Source organism: Oenanthe melanoleuca, chromosome 21 (genome assembly GCF_029582105.1).
Source record: "Oenanthe melanoleuca isolate GR-GAL-2019-014 chromosome 21, OMel1.0, whole genome shotgun sequence".
Lineage (NCBI taxonomy): Eukaryota > Metazoa > Chordata > Aves > Passeriformes > Muscicapidae > Oenanthe > Oenanthe melanoleuca.
This window is the reverse complement of record NC_079354.1, coordinates 5268060-5289017: the sequence shown is the minus strand read 5'-3', so window position 1 is coordinate 5289017 and position 20958 is coordinate 5268060. Positions and strand designations below refer to the sequence as shown.

At 44.1% G+C, this 20958-nt stretch overlaps 1 protein-coding gene across 8 annotated transcripts; it reads right to left on the bottom strand.

Moving 5' to 3' along the window:
- Positions 1 to 193: 193 nt before the first annotated feature.
- NADK (NAD kinase) lies at positions 194 to 20831 on the bottom strand. 8 transcript variants are annotated; one of them, XM_056507990.1, is made up of 12 exons: positions 20667 to 20831; positions 14978 to 15191; positions 12050 to 12133; positions 9561 to 9690; positions 9004 to 9112; positions 8577 to 8662; positions 8211 to 8313; positions 7297 to 7448; positions 6361 to 6460; positions 5386 to 5543; positions 4232 to 4314; positions 194 to 3336 (listed from the first exon to the last, which is right to left on the bottom strand). In XM_056507990.1, the coding sequence occupies exons 2-12, from the start codon at positions 15148 to 15150 to the stop codon at positions 3189 to 3191; spliced, it is 1326 nt and encodes a 441-aa protein (XP_056363965.1). In that variant the 5' UTR covers positions 15151 to 15191; positions 20667 to 20831; the 3' UTR covers positions 194 to 3188. The 8 variants fall into 8 exon arrangements, with proteins under 8 accessions (XP_056363965.1, XP_056363963.1, XP_056363961.1 ...); XM_056507988.1 differs by lacking the exon at positions 20667 to 20831 and adding an exon at positions 20329 to 20389; XM_056507986.1 differs by lacking the exon at positions 20667 to 20831 and adding an exon at positions 19134 to 19260.
- Between the last annotated feature and the right edge of the window lie 127 nt (positions 20832 to 20958).

Sequence of the window (20958 nt, the reverse complement as noted above, 5' to 3'; positions counted from 1 at the left end):
TTTCTTTCAACTTGCACAGCAAATCCAGCAATTCTTTTGAGACTTTTGAGGAAAACCTGGTTTCAGACAAACCTTGGGTGCATTCCCATAAAACAGTTTCCAATGCCCCAAGTGTCAAACCCCAAACAATTCCAAGCAACTGATTGGAAATTCCCAATTGTATATTCTCCCAATCAAAAGGCAAATTGACCAATCCAACTTTACAAAAAGATTTTATTGAAAGAATTGAAAAATATTTTGTTTCTCAACAATATTTAAAACCAAGTTTTTAATGCGTTAACAATATGTAACAGGATTTTTCATCTTTTAAAAATTCAGTACACTGCTTTATTCCCTACTACAGTTGGTAACAACTTCTTCAATTTCTACCAGAGGATAACTTTTTTTTTTTTTTAAAAACAAATTAATTTCCCAGCTTCCATTTTGGCCCTTTGTAGATGAAAGGATCTGTAGGTGCCAGTGCCTTACAAACCCTTTTATTAAAAACTCTTAATCAGCAAACTGCCATTTTTAGCACAGTTGAACCAAGTTATTCTGAATAAGCTACATCAGCAAAATGAGGTTTTATTGCCAATAAAGTGAGGTGCATTTCAGCTTTTTTCTGCTTCAGAAAAAAAAACACTCCTGGAGCAGTTCAAATGCAGAACTCCAGGGCTGCTCCAGCCTCACTCTCCTGCAGATTTGCAGATTAAAAGCTTTGCAAAGGGACTTTGTACACTCAGATCAACTTTGTGATGCATGAACACAGCCCAGGCTGTGCAAGCAGCTGGGCCAGGGAGAATCAAGGCAGCTTTTGGAGGAAAAGCCAGGACTGAAGTCACTGAGTGCCTGCCCTGCCTGAGCTGGGGCTGCAGCTCTGCCTGGGCTCAGCAGCCACCCAGAAAATGCCTTTTCCAGCAGGAATTCTGTACAAGCAAAGCTGCAGCAGCCTCAGAGGCAGCAATGCAATTGCAGCAGGTGATAAATTGAAAGAAGAAATTTCAAGCCAACCCCTAATGTAGATCTAAAGTAGTTCAGTACACTTTGATTACAGATTTCATTACCTGTGCACTCTGAAAATTAAAAGTTCAGCAATTTAGTCAAGAATAGCTTTACTATTATAAAAAGCATAAATAAAAAGTGCTGAATATAGTTTTATCTTTAAAAAAATACTAGATAAGGCTCATAAATCATTTCACCTCTGCAAAATGATTTTCCACTTTCTAGTGTGCCTAGAACTGCTCATTCTCCACTCATCCACACATTTCTCTAGACACCATACCCTGTTCCTTCTCTCAATTATTGCATGTTTAAATAAAATAGTTCAAAGCAAAAAGCCTGACACTTCTCTAGTTCAAAAAGTAACCAGTTATCAAATAACTGAATACTCCACTTAGGAAACCCGTAAGCAGCTTCAAAACAGTGATAAAACAATTACTGCAGATTCAAGTGAAAGAGAAATCCCAAAAGCTCTCTGGATATTCTCCAAGATATCCCAAAATCCATCTGGTTTTGACCAAATCAACCCAATATTCTATTTTACAAAATGTACAAACCAAGTGTTAATTTCTATGAACACGCTTTCATTGTGATTTGAATCGTTACCCAAGAGTTTGCTTCTCTTTTCTGGAAAAGTGCTCTCACCTGCATTTCATGAGCTCAGCCCAGGGCAGCATCCAAAAGGGATGAGACATTATTGAAACCACCAGAGGACAACAGAGTTTGGAAATGAAGCCATTTCCCACTTCCACTTTGGACCACAGAAACAAAGTAAGACAATCAGGAAAAAAAGTTCAGCAGAGATTCTCACCCCGTTCCCCAGGAAATCCCAGCTCAGTCAGGAAATTCATTCCCTGGCAAGATTCTGCCACAGGCTGACACTGAGCAGCTCCTGTTCCTTCCTTCAGTGAGCAATGCAGCAAGACTTGAAAATGCTGAAGTTTGGATAAGATGATCAAGAGACTGCACCACAGAGAACATAAATGTAAACATTATCCTTGGGTTTGCTATTTTGCAGTTAAAGTACAGTACAAACCCTTTTATTCCCCCCAACCATTCTTTTGTTGGGGTTGGTTTTTTTTTGTTCTTTCATAAAAGCATATACAATAAAATACGTACAGAGAGAAGTTAGAAACATTTGAAAGCATCTTAAAAAAAGTAAATGTGAGACTTAGAGTATCTTGAGTGTGCTGAAGGCACCGTTGCTACTCCACTGGGAATGTGTCCTCTCATTTCTCCAGCCCCCCAAAGCAGAATCCCATCCTGGATTACTCAGCACCAAGAGATGGAAGGTATCCATGGAAGTTGAGGGCATTCACGATCTAGAACAGGATATTTTCTTCAGGACAACAGTGGAACTAGAATTCAGTAGCAATTGAAGTCCAGATTCTTCTTGAATACTTGAGAATTTTTTTTTTAAACATGATAGTCTCTAATGCTACCATTTATCCCAGGGAATCAAACAAAAATAATAAGAAAAACCAACACATGGATGATTCCCACCAAGAGGAAGTGCAGAGCTGTGAATTAGCTCAGCTACAAACCCAGAGAAATCTGTAATAATTAATGCTCATCCCTGCTGTTTGTGGGTATTTCTACAGTGCTGCCAGCCAAGGGTCAGCCACTGCTCAAATGGGCACAAGAGAGAGAATTGTATATATAAAAAATATATACTTTTTATTACTAATTCCATCTATTAATAAAAAACATCCTTTATGAGTGTTTCTTCAGTGTGTCACACTTGCAAGTAAGAAAGTATTTTCTGGGCAAGGCGTATTTAAGATAACAAACAGAAGCTTTTTTTTTTTTTTTAAAGAAAACTTCTCAGAGCCTTTCTGTTGCTAGCAGTGTTAAATGGAGTTTAACAAATGAAAGAGATTTTAATGCCACTTTTCTGCTGCCACTTTTCCCTGGTGTAGCTACATTCAGCCTACCATGGAACTGGTAAGTCAGAGGTTACAATCAAGTCTGCAGATGTGGTTTTTGATAGCAATCAGGAATCATTCACTGCTCATTTGGAAGGGAATTCACAATGGATTAGAACCATCAGAGCCTACCACCCCCACTCCCGGTGCAGAGGAAGGAGCACAACCCTTCCCAGCCTCAGTGGGGGATAGAAACCACAGCCAGGAGGCAGCTCTGCAGCCAGAGCTCCAAAATCCGAGCAGGGGGAGGGATTGGCCTCACTGCACCGCCTGCTGGGCGGGATCTCAGAACTCCTCCTCCTCCACCGCGAAGTTGTTCTGCTTCTTGCGCACGTTCCAGTGCAGGCACTCGGCCAGGCTCTCGAACCAGTCGCTGACGGGGTCCCGGAAGCAGATGGAGGGCAGGGGGTAGCACGAGGTAGTGATGCTGATACTGCAACAGCACAGGGCACAGTCAGGCAGGGCAGCAGCGGCCTGAGCAACCAGCAGAACTAAAACTGGGCTTTAAAGAACAAGCACAGCTCTGGGGACACTTCTGTGACACTTTCTGTGACCCCCTCCATGGCATCCCTGCAGCCTCTGGCATCACCCACACAGGGACAAAGGAAACCCAAAGCACCACCTTGGCCTTCCAGTTTCCAATTCTAAGCAACAAGCCCAAGTTCAGAGTGTAAGCAAGGGCCAAACCTTGTGTTTGAATCTTTATTGAGCTCCTTTACAGATGATCCAAGCTCAGAGGAAATAAAACCTATTCAGGATGGAGGCTTACACCAGCTGTGCATTTCCCTTCATGGCAAAAGGAAAAAGGGCATCCTGAACAACAAATCTGCCAATCTCCTTGCCAGAGCTGCCTTTAATCCCCTCCACAGCACAAACTGAACTCAAAACTAAGGGACTTCCCACCCTTCTGCCACTCAAGGCCACAGCAAGTGACCACAACCACTCCCAGTTAGCCCAGTTTAATCCACGTGTGGAGTTTTCCAGCACCTCACAGGCAGCTCCTGTTGGTTTGTGTCTTTCAGAATTCCTAAGATTCATCTTGAAGTTAAAATTCACAGAGTTTTCTAAAGATATGCCCACTTTCCTTGCCAAACATGCAATGTTTACAGAGTCTGAACATTTCACTTGCTTTTATGGGAAGATCTAAAGAACTCAAGTTAGAAATGAAATCCTTTTAGTGCAGTTTGTGCTCTAGGAGGTGTTAGGGCTTATAAAAGCTTCTTTCTTCACTGCCAAAAACCTTTTTGGCAGATGTTAGAGAATGAGGGAGCTGCATGAATCAGGATTTTCTATACTTAGAGATAATACAATCAGAAAAAAGGCTTGACCTGTCTCCATGGCATATTTCCTGCCTCTTCCTTCCATCAAACGAAACCCATGCCGTGTTCCTGGCATCTGGGGAGAGCATAATCTGAAAAACAGCAATCAGCTGAACTTCAGGTCCCAAACTCAAGAGCAAGGAACAAACACCTCCTCCATCCTCCCTCAGAGTGCAGAGCTGAGTCTCTGGAACTCCAGAGTTGCACTGGAATTCCTCAGCTGTCCAGGCAGCAGTGCAGTAACACCACTCAACTCCAAACCTTTATTTTGTGTTTATAAATATATATTTTTCTATATGCAGTAAATCTCCTTTTTGTAAGGACAAGGTCATAACCCACACAAGCCCTCCAGTTCACGTTTTAATTCAGGAACTGATTTAGCTTCTCTTTCAAGAAAAATAATGAGGTTAATCCAGAAAAATAGATTTTAATACATAATGAACCCAAAGCTGTCAAATTTAGGAAGTTTGGCTCCTATTTAAATTACATTCCTATTAAAGAATTAACCACTGGCCAGTAACACCCACTGACATGAAAGTGTGGGCTGAGAGCAGTGCCATAAACAAACATTGAATTTATGTTGTAAAACAGGAACAAAAAGTCCAGAACACGCTCATTTGTCAATACTAATCCACCATCCCTAGGAGTCCTCCCAGATCAGCTCCCTTCCCACTTATCAGGCTGGTAACAGAGATAAAAGGAGAAAGGGGTTCTTCCTTGCACAACAGTATTGATCCAAAACACCCATTAACCAAGTCTATTTTATATTCACCTACTAAATACCTTTTCTCTGCAAGGCAACACTGACAAAAGCTAAATACTGAATTGCAGATAATGCTGCCACTATATACTTAAGATCTGCAATATTGCTTCATAAAAGGAGAATTTTTGATTCCCTACACTGATCATTTACAGGCACTTCAGTCAAAATCATGGAACATTTTTCAGAATGCAAATGTAGGAATTCCCATTTTGTAAAATGTTACAGAGCTACAGTCCAGTAAGAAAAGTGTAAAGAATTCCACTGGTGGGTAAATTCTCAAGAAAGGCACGTTCTTGAGCCAGTGGCCTGATCCTGCTCCAAGTGAGAGGAAACAGGAGCCACACAGCACTGCCCATCCTCCCCAGGAATCCCCAAGGAGAAATAAAATGATAAAACCAACCTTGAGTTCCACTCCAGCAGGAACCACAATGGGTCTGAAGGACAGGGAGTGGGGGCAGATGGGGGTGATCATGATGGCAGGGACATTGGGATGGATCATGGAGGCTCCAGCCGCCGCGGCGTAGGCGGTGCTGCCAGTGGGCGTGGAGACAATCACCCCTGGGGACAAACAGGGCAGGGATCAGCTCTGGGGGACAGCAACACAGCCCACTGCCACCCCTGGGGACAAACAGGGCACTGCCATCAGCTCTGAAACCCAGGGACAGCTCTGGGACACACCAACACAGCCCACTGCCACCCCTGGGGACAAACAGGACACTGCCATCAGCTCTGAAACCCAGGGACAGCTCTGGGACACACCAACACAGCCCACTGCCACCCCTGGGGACAAACAGGACACTGCCATCAGCTCTGAAACCCAGGGACAGCTCTGGGACACACCAACACAGCCCACTGCCACCCCTGGGGACAGCACAGGGCAGGGATCAGCTCTGAAACCAGGGATTGGTCTGGGACACACCAACACAAGGAAAGTGCATCTCTCCCCTTGGATTTCAACTGCAGCCAACACACAAAGTGAGAAATTCCCCCCGACCCCACCACGTGGTTTCAGAAGTTGCACAAACTCAGGTTACACAATCTTGTAATAGTGATTTTCATATCTTTCTTTAGGGATAAGAGCTTTAAAGATTAACTGCTGTCATTCATGAGCTGAGATTGTTTGCCTTCAGCAAATCCCAGACATCCACGCCAATCTTTTCTGAGCTGTTTCTTGCCCTTACTCTGAAATACAATACCCCAAAAAAAGAGCTACTTGCCCTCACATGCCCACAAACAAAATCTTTCAGCACCTCAAGCTTCACTGTGGGAATGAACACACCCATTCTTTGCACACTTGTGTTTGCTGTCAGCAGTGAGGTGGAGCTCTGTTTCCATGAGAGAAAATCCTGCAGGAAAGGCCAGCAGCAGCACTCACCATCCCCTTGCACTGTGGTGATCAGGTGCCCATCCAGGAACACATCCACGTTGGACAGGTAGGAGGAGGGGCCACGATCCACCACGACTTCATTGAGGACCTGCCACAACACCAAACATTACTCCAGCCTTGGCAATGAAATGTGTCAGAAACAGAACATGTTTTCCAGATCTCCTAAAAATTTGTGCTGATTTAGTACCTGTAAATTAAAGTCTCTTGACACTTCTGTTCCTATTAAATGCCAGCTGAAATTTTGAGATGTTATCAATTAATCCCAGGAGCTGCTCACTAACAATGTGCAGGGTTTTTCCTCCCATTTATAAAAATATCTGGTGTGTCTGACTTTAGAACTACTACTTTGCTTTCAAAAGACAAGGAAGGCTGGACTCAAGCTTGGAGATATTTTCCAACCTAAACTTGCTAAAAAGCAAAACTTCACCTGCTTCATTCAGGAACAAATGGTTATCATGGCAAAGAACACACAGATTTACCTCAACAATATAACTACAAGGACAGCTAAACAAATGAAAAAGGGTTTTTCTGGGGTTGTGTTGGACAGACATATGATATTTAAACTTAATACATTAACTAAAGTTACTTAAGCACTTTAAGCTGGCTAATTGACAAATCTGTACTACTAAAAGCAAGCAAAGCAAAAGCATGAGCACAACATATAACTGAACTTCATATTTTCCTTTAACTATTATCTAACAAAAAAATTTACAACACTGCTGTTTCCCCCACTTTTTTTAAAAGCACTTTTTAAAAAAAATTATTTTTACAGTGAAGTATGAGATTAGCACTTCTGACTGCAGAAAGGAAATGTGTGCAGCAGCTGCTCAGCACTTAGAGCAGCAAGGACCAGCCCCACACTAATGAAACAAGTACAAATGACAATCCATATATTGGTTCTTTTGGCTTGTTTTGCCCTCTGACCTGATATTGCATAATTTGCTTGCCCACTTCTTTCTCCAGGTTTGCAGATACAACCCCATTTTCCTCTATCCCATTCTGCACTGGGCTTTTCTCCCTGTGCTCCTTCACCACCTTCACCTTGAGCCTGCTCCTGAGAACCAGAGCTGCATTGCCTGCAGGGGAAACACAGGGAAAACACAGAAATGAGGTGAAAATAACCCCAGCAATGACTAACACACTCTATGAAATGCCACCTATCTATTCCTGAGCTTTCAACATTCCCAGTTTCATTCACAACATAATTGCCTACACTTGGCTGAAGCTCAAAACTGATTTTTAGTAGCAATGAGCAAAAATCAAAGTCAAATTTTAAGCCAGTCCCTTCTCACTTTTCTCATTATGTAAAAAGAAAATTTAAATTTTATACAGATGATTAAAATGGGAAAACACTGTTGGGCTCATGTGATCTTCAGTAAGACAAAAGCTAAGCTTAAAAAAAATTAAAGCATTAGAAACGTGTATTAAAAGATAACACTCTAGTGAGAGTTTTATACATCTTTTCAGGAATCTACTTTGGATGCAACTCAACCTCATATTGAAGAAACAAAATTTATTTCCTCAAATATTTTATTTGCCTGACTTCTCAGTACTTAAACAATGCATTTTATTTCTATGTTTAGCTGCCATTTAACATAAATTCTACATTATCTTACACTTATTTACTCCATAAAGTTATTTCTTAGCCTTTTTCCTTTACAGAGCAGCACTGGATGGGTCAATACAATGCAAAAGTTCTGGTAATTTAAGACACATTTCTGGCAATTTAAGATTTCTTTTAATTTCAGATACATTTCTCAAATATTAAGGGGCAACCTGGAAGAGTTGATTAAGAAAAAGTAACAAACACACACCACACCTTGTCCCCTTAAATTTACCTTCTATAACCTGAGTGACTTGGGACTGAAAATTCTCAAAATTAAATGGAGTAAGAAATCCAAGGGATCCCAGATGAAAAGCCATAACTGGAGGTACACTACCCTATCAATAAAGAAAAGAGTTTTAAAGCTACTCAGTCAAAGCAATTCATAGTTCAACTATTTTCCTGTAAATATTGTGACTACTGATGAAACTTCAATTGTGCTTAATAAAAAACAACACATTTGACATTCTTTTCACAAGATAAAAAAAGAGGGAACGAAGAATAAAAGATAAATGTTGAACTCAGCAACAAAAGGGAAAAAATCACTTTTACATACTTCCAAAAGAAAATGTTTATGGGTCTATTTCCCATTAGAACCAACCTGGAAAAGTGAAGAAGCATAAAGTAAGGTCCCATCTCCTCCCAGGCATATGATAAAGTCTATCTGATTGGAGATATCATCATAGTCTAGGAGCAACATTGAAATAAAAAGTCTGAATTAAACTGTATCCACAATCTTAATTTCCTAACAAAAAAAACCCAAAAAACAACAACAACAACAACAACAACAACAACAACAACAACAAAAAAAAAAACAAAAAAACAAAAAACAAAAAAAAAAAAAACGGAGAAAAATTACACCCTGCAGCATGCAAATATTCCCTCACAAATCTAAAAAAGCACAAGTAAGATGTAACAACAACTGTCTGCAAAAGACACCAAAGTTTTACAAATCTGACCCAAAGATTAAGAAAACACCAAGAGAAAAAATACACTCCAGCTGTCTTTTCAAGAAATCACTTCCATACCTTCTCTGAAGGTGCAGAATTTCTTCTTCACTGGTCCAAAATTCTCATCATTAGCTATAGCAGGGTCTTCCAATACCTTTTTTTCTACATACACTATCATATTGTTCTCCTGAAGAGAGAGAAAAGAACTTGTGAGGGACCTCCTACCAACACACTTGGCTCTCTCCAGAATTTCCATTAATTTGAGACACATAAATAATATTTACAGTAGTGTTCTGCACCTGCTGGGTGTTCCTAATGTGTGGTCTGACCCTAATGAGAATTTTGCAGCATGTATAATAAATTTAAGCTTGGCATATAGATTACATGATCCAGCAACACTGCTGTGTTTGCTCAAGGCTTAAAGGTTTAAGCTTTTTATATCCCATGCCTGTAATTTACAACTGCAAACAGAATGGGAGTTTTGACTTTAATAGTTTTTGTTTTAAGCTTCATACTGATCTTAACTTCTGCAACAAATTTCAGCACATCCAGTGGCACAAATAAAGACTTGTTTGCACAACTTCTGGCCAGAATCAGCAACTGGAGAGAGCTGGGTGTAATTTCTATTCTCTCACCTCAGTGAGGTACACACAGAGCTCTTTGAAGGGCTGCAGCAGACTGGCATCACGGATCTTCTTAATCACAAGGACACTCTTGGGAGGTTTGTTCCATGTCAACCGCTGGCTTGCTGGATCCTGAATGTGCCTGGGGACAAAACAAAGCCCAGACATCACCACACTCTGTCTGACACCTTTGTGACCTGGTAAAAAAAATACATCCTCCAGTGTGGTGAACACAAGCCCTACACAGCAGGGGAAAGGCAAAAATTCCCATTGCAGTGATGTTTCTAAGGCAAGAATTCCCATTGCAGTGATGTTTCTGTGCTTTGCTACATGCAGGTGATAACCCAAAATCAATAATTCTGGTCCCTGTGCCCTGTGAATGGGCTGGGCCAACAGGGATCTGAACATGAACACCAAAAAAGCTCTCACAAGTTCCTCCACTGACTGACACCACAGGCTGCTTTCCTCTTGGTTTAGTGCTGACTCAAAAGGAGAAATATTCAATTAGAGGATCTGAAAAAGTCACAGCATATTTTTTCCCCCATCCAATGCTGTAAGTCAAGCAGCTAAATGTAAATTTAAAATTAATTTTATTTTGTGCTCACATTTGAGATACAAACACAGCAGAAACTAAAGATCACTGCAGGGCTCTAATATCAATAATGCTGACAAGAAGTAGGGATTGCAGCACTGAATAAACCCAGAAGTAGCACCAAGTTCATTCAAATCAAAGCCAGTCTGCCTCTTTCAGCTGTACTCACCAATTCCATGCAGTTCTACTGAATGAAAAGTTATTCATAACTTGCTTTAAGATCTTCATTTTCTTCCCAGGGCTCAGGCAAATGCAACAGCTCCAAATAAAATAAAAGGCTGAGGCTTTTATCACTTATTAATAACTGCAACCTCAGAAGAATACATTTTTCCCTGAAACTGAAGATTTCAGTTCCAATAAAAAGCTGTGAGGCTTTACAAAAAATCCCATGTAAAACTTGTATTCCAGATCTTCGAGGCAAGGTTTCATAAAGAAAATTCCATTTCAAAAAAAATAAACAGGTATTTGATTTCCCCTTGTTTCAGGAGCACAAGCCCCTGATCCTTTTTTCACTGAGGATTCATTCAACACATCTACTCATCAAGAAGCAGGTTTGCAAGTTCTGGAGCTGCTGGTTGTATTGAAAGACACACCCAACCTTCCCTAACTTCAGCCTGCACATAAAATCTATGATTTTCTGTTAAAAATAATCCCTCCAGTGAGGAGAGCTTAACAAACTTATCCACAGCAGAGAGGAAAAAACACCAACAAGGTTTTGCTTGCTTTCAAAACCCACAAAAGCTGGTGTGTAGTAGAAGTAATTTACAATTTGCTTTTCAAACAGTCCTTGCCTCCAGCAGCCTGGGGGCAGCTCTGCTCCCTGCCCTGCCTGCCTAGGCTCTGCCCTGGCACAATCCTGGCCCTGTGCTTATATCCCTGGCCCAGGCCAGCCCCTGGGAGGAGCCATTCCCCAGGTCAGGTGGGTAAACACAACCTGGGCTGGCTTTCAGCTCTCTGCAGCACCCCAGGGCTCCTTACAGCACCAGCAGAATGAGGAAGCTCTGAGTTGCCAAAGGGAGGGATTGGTGTTATAGTCTCCCAGGAAATGGTTGGGTATCACCAGGAAGGTTACAGGCTACAGAGGTAGAGGTTTAGGCAAATAAATATTGACTGCAGTATCTCATAGTTAACTGGAAGAGTAATTAAATAAAACTTTTTAAAGGGGTAAAAATCACGCAATGGTTTGTGTTGGAAGGGCCTTAAAGCCCATCCAGTCCCACTTTCCACCACCTCAGGTGGCTCCAAGCCACGTCCAACCTGGTCCTGGACACTTCCAAGTGGGGCAGCCACAGCTTCTCTGTGCCAGGGCCCCCAAAACCAGGGACCACTACCTTGGTTAAACCCTGGAATCCTCACCTGGCCAAGTCAGGACCCCATTTATTAAGTATATAACACCTGGTGCAGAAAGTAGCACTTTATGTCACCCAACCTACAAAATTTAAATGTTTATTTTCCCACTAAGAAGAAACCAGCCACATTCATCCATTTATTTCCACATTTATCAACAATCTAAACACAAACTTGCTTTAACTGGAAGTGCCAGAGACCAAATACAAAATTCAAAGTAGAGGTTCAGACATCATCACCAAGGGAGGGAGAAGGCCTCCTTCAGACTTCATAGCACACAGAACAGTTCCTCTTCCTCTCTTTGTGGTGCCCAGAAGAATTTTTATTGAGTTGGAAATATGAGAGTTGCCATTTCAGACACCAAACTAGGGATTGCAGACCGTGCCAGTTTGGCAAAACTGACCCCAGGATGGCAATCAAGCAACACAAAAACCTCTTAAGTATCAGGTAAAAATACAAACAGTGCTGATGAGGGGGTGAAAAAAGTGGAATCAGTGGAAAAGCAAAGTAGTTTTCTTAGCCACAGAAGGAGGCCAGTGCCACTGCTGGGATGGGTACTCACATAATGGTTTTGGGGTTCTGCAGCATGCAGGCCTTTGGTCCAAACGTGGTCACTGGGCATGGTCCATGCAGGGAGCGTGTTCTCCTGGAGGCACAGAGACAATCTGTGAGTAACAGAGGTGGTGACAAATTGCCTCTGGCTGGCTGCTCCAGCACCAAACCCTCCTTTGACCCAGCTGCACAAAAGCAATACAGGGCAAAGTGCATCTCTGAAACCTATGTGAGTGTTTCACAGGCAGGGCAATTTTATAGATTAGCTCTCACAATTCCAGTGGCTGCAGCATAAGTAACACCAGTTTCACTGCTGCAGGCACAAGAACAACACTTTTATTCTGTGTTTCTCAAAGCACTACATCTCATCCAAAAGCACATCTTTTAGAATGACTGAATCTGGTATAAACACAGCCAAAACAGCCCAGTGAGTGCTCTTCCCCTCTCTGAGGGCAGTAATGTACATTGGGTTTTTGGGAATTTCCCAGTGTGTGATTGACAAGCATTTACATGGAGCTCTCCAACACCTTCAGAAGTTTTTGGCATGGTCAAGTCACAGTGATGTGTCTTGCTCATTTAGTACCCTTAATAAATTAATCAAGCAAACTCTTCAACTCTACAGCACATGGAGATTTGTATCTGCAGTATCAGGCTGCAATGGTGAACAAGCTGAAAAAAAAATTGCTACTTCCCTCACTTTTTTCTCTAATAAAATCTTTGTCTTTAAATAAACAGGAGCTCTGAGGTGTCATTTTTCCTCAAAATTGAATCCCACCAGGACACAGGGTTATTCCTGCCTCTAGGATGAGATCATCTGAAGAAAGTCAGAACTCTTCTGCCTCACCTCCCTGCCAAACTCCCCCAGCAAAGCTGGAACTGGGAACAAAACTTGCTCAAGTCATGGCACTGTTGAAGCATTATGTGACTGCTATTAGAATTATTCCATTATAAAGAAAGAGAAAACATTTCTTTCCTGGGCTTAATTCAATCACATCTTTCTTGTAACAATCATTACTGCAGTGCATTCTATTGTGTGTTACAAAGTAGCTCAGACCAGCCTGGTGACTCACTCCTAGGGCTAAAAAAACCCTCACAAATCTAATAAAAATCAAAACATAATTAAGGAACAACAGCAACATCTTATTTGTCCCTTGCCTAATAAAATATGCCAGTCTAAGATTTGAATTGCAATAACTAAAACCAGAATAATTTCTTTTCCTGTAAGTCCAGACATGACTGACCAAGTCAGATAAGAGCATTACTAAGTGTTTTATAAAACAGAAAAATGAGCAAGGAGTGACATAACGAGAGATTAATGTGTGTGTCAATATGGGCAAAGGGATAAGTTTCTATCTACTTGTGAACAATTACCCTTGGCATTAAGATGGTTAAATAACAGCCTGGCAGCATCACCTCCCACTTCTTGCTCCACTCCAGCTTCTCCAGGTAACTGTAATTTTTACCTTCTCCCAACACAGGTCATTATTTGATGCCACTCCCAATAACAGGCCAAATTCTGTTCCCACATGAGACACCAAATATCCATGTCTGACCTTCATGACATTCCAAAAGTTCCCTCTGATTACTCACTGGTGTGAACTTTCCCTGAGATTTCACTTGGTTTTATTGGTGCTCAGTGAAGTGCTTGAGTGGACAGAATTTCAAGTCATTCACAGTCAGGCTGCCTTTGCTAAGAACGAGGAGCAATGCTCTGGAAATTACACATCTTTTAGGGAAATCTACTTATCAGTTCCCAGCAGCTGGGCAGCTACCTGGAGCTGAAGCCACAGAGGAAGCCTGAAAGCAGCACTTCCTGACAGGCTGCAAAGTGCCACAGACAATTCAGCTCTGAAGTGAAGGCAGCAGTGAAGGACTGCAGAGCATCCTGATGAAGGCAAATCTCGGAAGCAATTACCCTGATTCAAACCCACAAGGGACACAGCACTTGTGGCTGAAAAAGCAGCTGTTTAGCTACAAAATAATGCACAAAATTTTAGACCACCTGGTCTCCCACGCAGATTGACTGAAAGGTTTGAGTAGAAAGGAGAAAATCACCAGTTTTACAGCACAATTTAAGTATCAAGTCTTACATATTGACCATACACACATGACCAGAGCTACAGCAGAGCACAGCCCTCAGCAAACACTTCCCAGAAGCACCAGACACACTGAACTACAAGCACAGAGCAGTTTTCCTAACCTTTCCAGGCTTTTTTAGTTTGCCTCCCTTCACCACCAAGCTGCCCCCTGTGCTCTTCAGCCTCACCCGTGTGCGCTCTTGCCTCCCAAGAACATTCCTACCAGCAAAGCAGGAGCCCTGAACAGAAATTCCATCTGCTGAGCAGCTCCCTCGTGGCTCTGCCCATGTTTTAGGGACAGTCACAGCACAAGGAAGATGAAGTCTTGCTGTGCCTCCCACAAGATCAAGACACAGCGCTGCCCCTGCCCGCTGTTCAATATTTACAGCGGGTCCAAAGATCACCACAGCAGAAGTTCCACCCACCCTGTCCACATGACAGAAGCCTTGCAATGAGATCAGAAATTTGGCTCCAAAAAAAGAACTGGTGTTTCCTCACTGCTCTGAAACAGTCTACAAACACAAACTTACTTTTTGCTGCCTCACACGCAACCTAATGCACAAGTTTTTAACACGCAGCACTAAAACTCTAATTTTTTATTGAATTTTTATTTCTTATTGAGCTTTTGTAAAAGTCTGAAGAACCGTCTCTAGTGATTATATTTTGAGACTGTGAGGTCCTGTTTTGCCAAGCCATGAAACTTTGATTCTGACTCTGCTCTTAGTCAACACCCCACCTTCTACTCCCCCTCTTCATTTTGAACCCATTTTAAGAATCTCTCATGGCCACATTAAAAAAAATGTTAAAATCTAGTTCACTTCATGTATTTTAGCAAGAAGGGGAAGATGCAGGGACCTCACCTGAATTCTTTGGTGCTTCCAAGGGCTGGTGAAGCCGACAGGCTCCGTGACTTGGCTCTGCCCCGGCTCGTGCTGCCCCACTCCTCATCGTCGTGGCACGCCGAGCAGTGGTAGGCAGAGTCTGAGCTCCCATCAGCCTTGCTGGCACACAGCTTCTCCCGACTCATCTCCATGCTGGAACTGAAGGAACCTCAGCCAGAGAGAAATTCAATCCCTGCAGTGGAGAGGGAGAGGCAAAATCTCAGCATTCGCAAAGGTAACGCAGCTCTCCTTTAAATTCCAATTATGGTCTCAGCTGGCTCAAAGAAAAACAGAAGCTTTGCTAACACAATCCCTCTTCTCTCAGTAGATAACATGCTCAACATCAAAAAAATTATTGGAGTTGTGCTTAACATCAAGATACTCCTGGAATTGCCCAGAAGATGAGTGTTGCTGCTGAGATGAGCCGGTGCTTTGAGCCATTTCCCTGCTTCCTGCAGCTCCTGCTCTGTGGTCAGCACTGCTGATCAAGGTAGAGTTCTCCACTGTGGTTTTTATAATTGTTTTTCAGAAATTAAAGTGCTTCAAAGTCCCTGCAAGAAAACCTGGAGGAGCATGATACACTAAACACAGAGTTCACACACACTAATAAAGACCTCTCCAAAGAATCTGGGAAGGTCTTCAAGGTAATCAGAAGTTCCTGGAATTAAAAATGACCAGTGTGTTCCCAGACTGAGGCTCAGTACAAAGTTGTTTCAAGACCAGCACAGATTTGTGTCTTCAGTTACATAAGAGATAAAATTAATTTCTTTTAGATATTGAAAAGAAAGAAAAGCTTTAAATATGTGCCAAGGAATCAAGGCACAGGAAAAACTATAAAGTTTCCTATAAGCTGATACATATATTGAACAGATAAAACAGAATACTCTAAGAGCAAAAAACACAAACCCTGTCAGATAATGCTTAATAAATCCCAGCTTTTGGAAAAAAAAAAAAAAAAAAAAAAAAAAAAAAAAAAAAAAAAAAAAAAAAAAAAAAAGATTAATACCAAGCTGAGGAAAGACAAAAACAAGCTGGAGGACAATACCTTAAATAATTTTTGACAAACTGGGGAGATGGTCCAAAACAAACAGGACAAAACAAGGATGAATGTGCAGTATTTCAGTTCCACGAACAACCAGCACAATGAAAGATAAACAGCTGGCTAGAACACAGCTTTGCAGAAGTGAAAAAAAACAAACCCCAAAACCACAACAAAAGCCAAACGTGAAATAACTGCAGAAGTTCTACAGATCTTGTGGGCAAGTTCTCACCATTACTCGAAGCAAGCAGAGAAGAAGTCTTATCAGAATAAAAATAGAAACCAACTTTCAGTGTATGAACAAATACTAAACCATAAACAAAGAGTATCCATGTGAGAGCAGCCCAGAGGAACAGCACATTCCTCAAGTCAGTTGATTCCAACTCAGGGGGAAAAAAGGTTCAGTAAAAATTTGCAGATGTTTTTTCCAACTGTTTCATCTCTTTGGATGAAATTCCTCCCACCTCATCCTGCAGAGAGAGAAACTAAACATTGGTGCAACCATTAAAATGGACTGTGGCTCTGGGAAATCATCACACAAGGAAGATATCTGGGGAAAGTCCCCAGAGAATGGCAAACCCCATAATTTCACCAGAACCCCAACTTGCAGAGAATACAACCATCAACAAAATTCAGCTGTAATTTTAGACTCATTACTAAATTAAGACAGCAGCACCACCTAATCAAATTAGAAAGTGCTTTTGCTCCTGCTGTAGTTTAGGCTTACCCGAGGAGAGCATCACTACAGAGGTGTAATTACTGCCTGCCATTAATGATTTATAGCATCCTGCCCTTGGAAGGTATCAATGTTTAACTGGGGTCACTCATGGCTGTGTCACCTGTGATCACAGCTTGGGAAACAGCCATTGCAACAGACTTGCAATTTTGTCCAGCAAAGATTGGAAAAATGTACCTCTATTTTTAGACAATTCGAGCTGATATATAAATTTTGTGCCTGTTAGTTGAGCAAGGGAGGCAGAGAACAATAATTTATGTAATAAGCAAGATGTGTTTCCATGTGACTTGGACTGAAGAATGTTCATCTGACAGATGCTGACAGTAAAGAAAATCAGATTAGCACAAAACTGGAAGTAAGAAGTGTACAGACATACTAAATACAGCCTAAGAACTTGATATTGCCTCCATGTAATGCTTTCCAATTCAGGATGTTTTAACTACAGCTTACACCACGTACTGTTTAATTAACATTCCCTCACAAGACCTTTATTGAATAAGCAGACTTGACATAAGACAAAACTGCCACTGAACAGCTTCCAGGATTGGATCCAAAAAACTTTTAAGCACATGGTAACAAACTAATGAAAAGGCTGCTCTGTTTTAAATCATGTCCAAAATAAAAACAACAAAAGAAAAACAAGTATCTAAATGTCCAGCGCTGCAGAATGAAGGATAACTAAGAACATGTCAACATCTAACAATAAATATCTGTGATGGTGAATCACCTCTCACATGTATCCAACTCAGCTTTATTGTACTTTCCCAGTTTTAATTTCACCGAATGTCTCCCTGAACCAGAACTTCCAAAGGTTTCATCAAACCATCTTTATACAACCCCATGACATCCCCCAAAGGAGCTGCATGGCTGCAAATCACCAAGGGATTTAATTTCATTTTATAACGACCGTGCTTGTAAGCTGTTCTTTCGTAACAAACTTTTCCTGTTAAGTGCCTGCCCTAAATCATCCTGTTTAAAGGATTACTGCAGGGTCCATCCTGACAAAGTCCTCCCAGTGCTTTAACTCCCCTCCAAGGCTGTAGCATTTGCACTGATTTCTTAGAGATTATATCAGTAATTCAAACCTCATTTTGTTCTTTATTATCGACTTTCTTTTGGGGCATAAGAGGACAATGTTCTACCCAAAACTGCACCTCTTGTCCCATTGCTACAGAGCACTGTGTGCTTGATCACTCTGCTCTGTGGAGCTTTCTTTTGTTGTATTTTGCTGAATAAAGCACTCCAGCAGAGGTTACATGCCTATGACTCCATCCCGAAGGCACTAAATCCCCTCATACACACAAAATAGAAGGAACAACTGCGTCAGACAGACAAAGCCTGGTCTAGCTTAGAACTTCATATTCCAGCGTGCCTGCAGAAAACCAAAACCCCTATTATTAAAAGCCAGCAAGTTACAATTTTAGGTTTTGATTGCACACTCAAATGCTATTTCCACCAAAAACCAGGCAGAGTGACCATCACGTGTGCAAGGCCAGGCACAACAAGTCCATGTGTTAACCCTTCCTGTCCGGATCCCCAACACGGACAGAGCAAACCCCAGGACAGCGGGGCTGTATCCAAGTACCCCGGTACCACCCCTGAGGGAACTGTCACCCGGTACCATCCCTGCGGGAAATGCCACCCGGTATCCCGGTACCATCCCTGAGGGAAATGCCACCCGGCATCCCGGTACCATCCCTGAGGGAAATGCCACCCGGCATCCCGGTACCATCCCTGCGGGAAATGCCACCCGGTATCCCGGTACCATCCCTGCGGGAAATGCCACCCGGTATCCCGGTACCATCCCTGCGGGAAATGCCACCCGGCATCCCGGTACCATCCCTGCGGGAAACGCCACCCGGTATCCCGGTACCATCCCTGAGGGAAATGCTACCCGGTATCCCGGTACCATCCCTGAGGGAAACGCCACCCGGTACCATCCCTGAGGGAAATGCCACACGGTACCATCCCTGAGGGAAATGCCACCCGGCCTCGGGGCTGCCCCGCCATCCCCCCGGGCTCTGCCGGAGCCACCGAGGGACCGGGATGCGGGAATGCGGGCACAGGGACAGCGGCCTGAGCGGGGACACGGACACAGAGTCGCGCACCGGGGACGGGCACCGGGAGGACAGAGGGACACGAAGCGAGGACGGGCACCGGGGCGGACAGAGGGACGGGCACCGAGGGGACAGAGGGACACGCACCGGGGATGGGCACCGGGACAGTGGGACATGCACCGGGGATAGGCACTGGGGAGACAGAGGGACACGCACCGCAGACACACACGCGCACCGCGGACGCCCGCACCGCTCCCCCCTCAGGGCCGCGCTGCCCCCGGGCTCCCCCGCGCCCCGACTCACGGCGCGGCTCAGGGCCGAGCCCCGCGGCGCTGCAGGCGGCGCTGGGCGCTGTGAGGGGCGCTGTGAGGGCCGCGGGGCCGCCGGGCCCTGCGCGCCTCCATCGTCCCCTCCCCGCCGGCCCCGCGCAGGCGCGGCTCGGCCGCGGGCCCGGCGCGCAGGCGCGGGCGGTGCGGCTGCGCGGGGCCGCCTCAGCCCCGCGGGTCGTTAGCGCTAATTAGCGCTGGGGAGCGGGTGGGCTGTGGGTGGGCAGCGGCCGCCTGAGTGGCCGGCTTTGTGTCGGGTTATGCCCGCCTTAGAGGTGCCAGTGGGGGACGGGGGCATCGGATACGTTCAGCCAGCCCACACCCCTCACACCACCCCGCACCATCACAGCTCCAAATGCCAGCGTCCCACACCCCTCACACCACCGAGCCATCACACATCCGAATTCCAGCATCCCACACCCTCACCTCCAGCCATCCCACCTCTCACACCACCCCACACCCCCGAACATCTCACCTCCAAATTCCAGCCATCTCTCCTCTCCAGCCATCCTACAAACCCCTCACACCACCCCACACCTCGAACTATCACACCTCCAAATTCCAGCATCCCACACCTCCAGCCATCCCACACCCTCACCTCCAGCCATCCTACCATCCCACCCCTGCAACCATCTCACACTTCCTACCTCCGAACATCTCAACCCTCCAAACATCCCATCTCCCACCATCCCACCCCACAACTATCTTCCCTCTCACCATCCCATCTCCCACCCTCCAGACATCCCACACTTCCCACCTCCACCATCCCATTTCCAACCACTCCAATCCACTCTCCCACCACCCCATCCCTCCAACCACCTCACCTCCCACCATCTCACATCCCGAGCCACCTCACCTCCCACCATCTCACATCCCGAGCCACCTCACCTCCCACCACCCCATCCCTCCAACTATCACACCTCACCTCCCACCATCTCACATCCCCAGCCACCTCACCTCCCACCATCTCACATCCCCAGCCACCTCACCTCCCACCATCTCACATCCCCAGCCACCTCACCTCCCACCATCTCACATCCCGAGCCACCTCACCTCCCACCATCTCACATCCCGAGCCACCTCACCTCTCACCATCCCATCTCCCTCTCCAGCCATCCCACCCCTCCAGCTTCCCCATCTCCCCCATCCCATCCCGTCCCCAGCCATCTCACCTCTCCGTTCCCTCTCAGACCAGGCACAGCCTGCACCCTCCCCTCCTCTCCAGCTCCTCCTGCCCTCCAGCTCACACCACGCCCTTTGCCCAGGGTGTGCCTGCTGGCACACATTTCCCTCACACCCTGCTCATATCTCCCTACAATACCTGTCACGAACTTTAACCTTAAACGGGCTTTTCATCATCAGGTAAATGCCCTTTCTGACACAAAACTCTTTGCCAGCCCACATTTTGTGGGCATCGCTCTATCTCAAGTACTGACATAAAGTGGTGAAAATAAAAAAAAGTTTTCAAGGTCTGTACTTGAACTGAACAAAAACCAAAAGTTTTTGGTACCTCAAAATCATCAGGAGCTTTGTCACAACTTCAACAGAGGTGGGATAAAGCCCCTGGGCAGACGCCAGCAAGAAAACAATTCTTCAGTTACCAAACCTAAAGGTTTTGCAATTTCAAAATTGCATCTTCTGCTTTAAAGAGGCCACAGTCATGCATGAAGCTGACTGGATAAATCACACCAGGATGAACAGTAAGAGCAAGTTGCACCATCTGAGTATGTGGCATTTGGGGAGGTTTTTTTTCTTCTTCCTCCTTAATGTAGTAATTTGTTTTTGGGGAACCTGGGAGCTGT